The sequence below is a fragment of the Heteronotia binoei genome, chromosome 21 (genome assembly GCF_032191835.1).
Source record: "Heteronotia binoei isolate CCM8104 ecotype False Entrance Well chromosome 21, APGP_CSIRO_Hbin_v1, whole genome shotgun sequence".
In the NCBI taxonomy this organism is placed as follows: domain Eukaryota; kingdom Metazoa; phylum Chordata; class Lepidosauria; order Squamata; family Gekkonidae; genus Heteronotia; species Heteronotia binoei.
The window spans coordinates 54,924,154-54,930,723 of NC_083243.1; the positions used below are offsets into that span (position 1 = coordinate 54,924,154).

General features: G+C 55.2%; 1 protein-coding gene across 1 annotated transcript; it reads right to left on the reverse strand.

The window, feature by feature from the left end:
• Positions 1 to 2,872: 2,872 nt before the first annotated feature.
• On the reverse strand, positions 2,873 to 6,208 carry LOC132589576 (uncharacterized protein K02A2.6-like; the record flags this gene model as incomplete). The annotated part of the gene is made up of 4 exons (XM_060262336.1): positions 2,873 to 3,485; positions 3,645 to 4,084; positions 4,214 to 5,326; positions 5,879 to 6,208. Coding segments are annotated over 4 exons (2,496 nt in total), but the record flags the coding sequence as incomplete, so codon positions are not given.
• Between the last annotated feature and the right edge of the window lie 362 nt (positions 6,209 to 6,570).

Sequence of the window (6,570 nt, forward strand, 5' to 3'; positions counted from 1 at the left end):
CTCCTGGCTCCCCTCCCAAAATCCCCAGATATTTCCTGAGTCAGACCTGGCAACCCTACTATAACATGAAAACAAAACCTGCAAGGGCTAAAGTTACAAAAGGATACACAGAGTGCAACAGAATATTGTATGAAGACAAAGAGAAATTCTTCTTTTGAAAGAGAAAATAAAAATAAAAGGAATCAGTGACTACATCTAAAAATAGTGGATTTCAGAAAAATAAATTCTATCCCCATAACATTGCTAGTTGAAGAACAGCAGAATTGGGTCAGACAGTACCACTCTTGGAGAACTGGGCAGGGTGGGCTGGTCATTTACCTGACATGGACTTTGCCACTGGGAGCCAGGAGCAAGCAGATCCTAGCAACTCTGCTAATGCTTTAGGAGCCACTTGACTTAGATCCTTCAGCAGAAATTATTATCAGCATCATCCATAGTCTTGACTGCCATCTTGACTGTTGATATCCATGATCAGCACAGTTGGCCAGGTCTATCCTGAAAGGCCTCTGCAGTGCCTGTTTCAAGTGCTGCAGAGACCACTCATTTTGGCTGAGTTTGCTCCCACACAGCATTTATGGCTGAAGATTCCAATCCCTATTCTGGCCCTCTTTGCACCAGCATAATTATTTATTTGCTGTCTGTTGTACCGTAAAATGTGCATGAAATTAAAGTGTACACTATAGACCATCTCCTGCAAACCAAGGCCCTGAAGAAGGATTTGCAATATTCATAAGAACTGCTCCCATTCTCTGCCATAGAGATAACCTAAGCCTTTTGAAAAAATTGCAAAGGACTAATATCTACACACAATGAATAGGCAATCATAAAATTGTACAGTAAATGTTAATAATATCTAACCAAGGTCTTTCTAGGATAATATTTATACACAGCTTTTAGGTGAATAATCCAATTCATAGGAACTGGCTTTAAAAATCCTTTTTTTTGTATTGTATATACATTTGTTTCCATGGAACTATTTATCAAATATAGGGTGTTGCATTTTTCCTGCCAGGGACTTATTTAAATACACTCTCCATATTGATAACCTTTCACAAAAAGCCATATTGTAGCATTCTGAGGCCAACAAAGAAGTTCATTTTAAGGATATTATGAAAATCCATTCTTATTCCCAGGACCTTTGCATATGTCTTCTGCTCCTCAAATGGTTGAAGGAGTGAGCTGAGAGCCAAATTCGTGTCAAAAGGCAAATCTTCAAACTGGGGGGCAGGGGTGGATTTGGATATGCTGTTTTCAGGCCCATCAAACATATTTAGCACTCAGTATGTCTGAGGCTACCTTGACTTGGACTGTCAGATCTTGGAATTTATGCAGGATCAGCCCCAGTTAATATTTGGATAGGACACCACCAAGGAAGTCCAGGGTTACAATGCAGGGGAAGGCACCTCTGTTCTTGCCGTGAAAATCCTATGGAGTCACCATAAGTTGGCTGTTGCTTAATGGTACTTTCCACCACCACCTCTGAGATTTGCCAACCATAACAATGCCACAAATTGTAACTCAGGGTTAAGTTATTCCAGACTCCATGGGCTTTTATATATGGGATCTACATCAGTTCTATAGATGTGGACAGAGTTTTTTCTCTGGTGGTAAATGGCAGAATGGAGTTCTGGAACCTAATTCTCAAAAAATGTTTAAAAGTTCATGAGGGCACCCATGTATTTCTCCTTCATTTCCTTCTTGAGTTTTCCGGCACCTGTTTTTTCCAGAAAAAAAAGCCCTAGATTTTCCAGAAAAAAAAGCTAGGGTGGTTTTCAAACAGGATGCTTTCATTTTGGATGGAAATAAAAGACACATTCCATTTAAAGATTCTGGCTTTGTGACACACTATTTAAGAGTTATCAAGGCCTAACACCAAGTCACAAAAATGATGCACATATACTAGGAAGGAAACCAAAATGATACAGATATTGCAAAAACTGCAGTGGTGCAGATATACATCTTGTAACGTACTCGAAGCGGAGACGAGAGTAGGGCAACATGGTTTATTAGGAGCACGTTGCAAGAGAGGGAACACGCGGGCCGGGTCCCGCTTATGTACAATCCCGGGTACAGCCTACTGGGTTGGTTGGGCCAATCCAGCCCCGTTGAACTTCCCGCCACAGCTGGAGATAGGCGGGGACAGTTGCCCCCCCCCGTCGGGTCGCATGACATTTCTTGATACACTACACCCCTCCCCCCCTGGTTAATGTACAAAGTCCTGTAAGTATGCGGGGGGCCGGCGCTCCCGAGTGGACCGTCTGGGGGGTCCCGGTGGCGGCGGCGCGGCCGCCGAGGATGGTGCCTCGGTAGGTCCTGGAGTGGACGGGGGCGGCCCGTCCGGTTCCGCGGATCCCTCGGTTTCGGTCGGTTCCGGTACCTCCGGCGCCCGCATCACGGATGTTGGGATCGCGTCATCTAGGCGGTCTCCGTTAGGCTCCTCGCTGGATATAGCCTCGTCCGTGTCCGTGGGGGCCTCCGGAAGGGTGCGGCGCCTCAACTGATCAATGTGCCGCCGTAGTACCTGGCCCCCCTCCGTTGATATGTCGTAGTGGCGGGACCCGGTTACCCTCAGTACCCGCCCCACCACCCAATCGGGGCCCCTTGCATAGTTTCGGGCGAAAACTGGGTCGCCCGCGAAGAAGCCCCGGGCGGCGTCTCGGACTTCGGGGCTCCCGCGGGTGTCTGAAGCCCGGTCGGGATGCAGCCGGTCCAGCCGGGTTATGAGTTTGCGTCCCATGAGGAGCTCAGCCGGGCTGACTCCTGTGACCGGGTTAGGGGTGATCCGATTATCGAAGAGGAACGCGGCCAGCCTGTGGTCCCAGTCCCCCTGTACAATTCGGCCGAGGGCCTCCTTTGTTGTGCGGACCATCCGCTCCGCCTGGCCGTTGGTGGCCGGATGGAAGGGAGCCGACCTTATGTGCCTGATTAGGTATCTTTGCAGGAACGCCTGGAAGTCGGCTGAGGTGAAGGCGGCCCCGTTATCAGAGACTATGGTGTCCGGGATGCCATGTGTGCATAGGACCCTGCGCAGAGCTCTGATCGCGGCTGTGGACGAGGTGGACCCTACGGGGATGACCTCCAGCCATTTGGTGTAGGAGTCCACTATTATGATGAAGGTCTGCCCCTGGAATGGGCCCGCAAAGTCGATATGGAGTCTCGACCATGGTTTCCGGGTGGACTCCCACCTAGTGACGGGGGCGCTGGGCGGCTCGGGCCGGGATTCCTGGCAGGTCTGGCACCCGCGGACCCAGCCCTCGATCTCCCCGTCCATTCCCGGCCACCAGACGTAGCTCCTGGCCAGAGCCTTCATTCGCACTATGCCGGGATGAGTCTCGTGTAGGGATTCTAGAACACGCTTTTGGAGCGGAGGTGGAATCACTACCCTACTGCCCCAAAGTATGCAGCCCTTGTGTGCGGCTAATTCCTCCCTCCTCGCCTTGTAAGGCTTGAATTCTTCCCCCATGTTTCCCTCTGGCCACCCCCTCACCACCCAGTCGAGCACCCGTGCCAGTGTCTTGTGTTTCTGGGTGGCCTTGGCCACCTCCGTTGCGTGGAGGGGCGGCTCTGGGAGGCTCTCTATCATCATGACCTGGTGTGCGGGTGCGGGGTCCGGACCCGTCTCCGGAAGCGGCAAACGGCTAAGCGCATCCGCGTGTCCCATAGCCTTGCCGGCCCTATGAACCAGTGTGTACGTGTATGAGTTGAGGAATTGGTTCCACCTCAACACGCGCTGTGAGAGTATTTGGGGGGTTTGTCGGTCTGGGGCCAGTAGACCTAAGAGGGGCTTGTGGTCCGTGGCAATGGTGAACCTTCTCCCATATAGATACTCGTGGAACTTTCGGACCCCTGCCACGATTGCCAGGGCCTCTTTATCTATCTGCGCGTAGTTGCGCTCGGCTGAAGTGAGCGTGCGGGAGTAATATGCGACCGGTACCTCCCTCCCGTCCGGAAGCTGGTGCCCCAGGACTGCTCCCACCCCATACGGCGACGCATCGCAGGCCAGGATGACGGGGAGGGCCTCGTCAAAATGGTGGAGCACCGCATTGGACACCAGGACGTCCTTGACCGCCTGAAACGCCGCGGCCTGTCGTTTGCCCCAAACCCAAGGGGCTTTTTTGTCCAGCAGCCGGTGAAGGGGCTCCGCCAGGGCTGCCTTGTGGGGGAGGAAGGAGTGGTAAAAGTTGAGCACTCCCAAGAAGCTTTGGAGCTCCGCTTTACAAGTGGGAGCCGGGGCTTGCACGATGGCTCGGGTCTTTTCTTCCGTGGGGTGGATTCCTGCTGCGTCAACGGCGAACCCCAGAAACTCTACCCGTGGAACCCCCAGCAAGCATTTCTCTCTCTTGACCCTGAGCCCCGCTGCCTGGAACCGGCGGAGCACCTCTCGAAGGCGGTTGCCGAATTCCTCGGGGTCCGGGGCGGCGACTAAAACGTCGTCGAAAAACGGCTGGACTCCTGGGATCCCTTTAAGGAGAGCGTCCATTAGGCTCTGGAAAATCCCCGGAGCGACGCTAACCCCAAACTGAAGCCTCTTTACCCGGAAAGCCCCCCTGTGGGTCACGATCGTTTGGGCCTCCGCCGTCTTATTGTCTACTGGGAGCTGCTGGTAGGCCTGGGCCAGGTCTAGCTTCCCAAATATCCTAGCCCCCGCTAGGGCGGCCAGGACATGGCTCACCACCGGCACTGGATAGGGGTTGTCCTGTAGTGCCTTGTTTATGGTGCATTTATAATCGGCACAGATCCGCACCTCCCCGTTTGGCTTGATGGGGGTAACGATGGGGGTTTCCCAGGTGGCGTAGTCCACCGGCTCCAGGACGCCTTGTGCCGTGAGGCGGTCTAACTCTGCCTCGATCTTAGGTTTCAAGGCGAACGGAACCCTCCTGGCCTTGAGCCGAATTGGTCTGACCGTGGGGTCTAGGGGCAGGGAGATGGGCGGCCCCCGGTAGCTCCCTAGGGACCCATCGAATACCTCGGGGAATTCCTTGCAAATCTCCCCGAACCCCCGGGGCGTTATGGTCTGGCCCACCCCCTCCACGCGGATTCCCAAGGGTTTGAACCAGGCTAGACCTAGCAGGGTGGCCAGCTGGCGCTTAACCACCAGGATGTCCAGCGGGCCGTGGAAGGACCCCCGCTCGACTTGTACCCGCGCCCACCCCGCAATTTGCACCGGGTTCTTCTGGAAGTCCCGGAGTATGAAGTCTGCCGGCCGAAGTTGCAGCCGCTGGCGGGGACACAGTTCTCTTAGGGTTTCTTCCGCAATAAGGGAAATGGAGGACCCTGAGTCCACCTCCATTTGGCAGGGGTTCCCCTCTATAAGGACCGCCACTTTGATTTTATCGGGGGAATCGTGGGGCAAGTTCAGTACCTGTAGGGACGTGGAGTCTACCGCGTGGGACTCCGCGGACTCGTGGTACGTGGTCGGCTTCCTGCGGTTGGGCTTGGCTCGGCAAGCCCTGGCAATGTGGCCGGTCTTTCCGCAGCTCCTGCAGTCCCAGGTCCGGTATTGGCAGTCTCTCCGCTCGTGGGGGCCGCCGCAGCTGGCGCACTTGGTGGCCGGGGCTCTCTCCGACGCTGGTGGTCGGTCGGTCGCTCGGGGGCGTTGGGTCGCTCTGTTGGGTGGCCCGGCTGGGCGGCGTAGCTGATGGGCTTCCTCCTCCTCGGGGCCGTCTTGGTCCAGCTCTCCGTGGTGGGCAGCTTCCATCTTGGCCCGGGGAAACGTTCGTGCGGTTCGTTCCCATGCCACCGCTTCACTGAAGGCGGCCTGGAGAGTAAGCTCTTCTTTGGCGAAGAGCTTCTGCTGGAGCCTCTCGTCGCGGAGGCCCCACGTGAATCTGTCCGCCAGGGCTTCCTCCAGTTGGGGGAGGTTGCAGTTCCCGGCGAGTTTACGGAGGGCCGCCAGGTAGTCTGCGGCGGACTCGCCCGCGATCTGGTCCCGTTTGTGGAACAGGAACCTGCGAGCCACCCGCGAAGGCTGTGGTGAGAAGTGTCCCGTGAGGAGTCGGATGATCTCGTCGTAGGATTTCTCTGCCAGACGGGCGGGTGCCGAGAGACCCTTGGCGATCTCGAACGTGGCAGGCCCGCAGACGCTCATGAGAACGTCCCTCTTCGCTCCGGCGTCAGTGATCTTGTTGGCCCGGAGGTAGAACTCGACCCGCTCCGCGTAGGACTCCCATCCCTCTGGATTGGTTGGGTCGAAGGGCTCGAGGTAGCCGGTGATTCCGCTTTGGTTGGCCATGATGGCGGCGACAGTCGCTTGTTGCCCAGATCTCCGTCGTAGCCGCTGCGGCTAGAATCCCACCTTCGTCGCCAGTGTAACGTACTCGAAGCGGAGACGAGAGTAGGGCAACATGGTTTATTAGGAGCACGTTGCAAGAGAGGGAACACGCGGGCCGGGTCCCGCTTATGTACAATCCCGGGTACAGCCTACTGGGTTGGTTGGGCCAATCCAGCCCCGTTGAACTTCCCGCCACAGCTGGAGATAGGCGGGGACAGTTGCCCCCCCCGTCGGGTCGCATGACATTTCTTGATACACTACACATCTATCCAAGAATACATTAATGAAACAATGTAAGC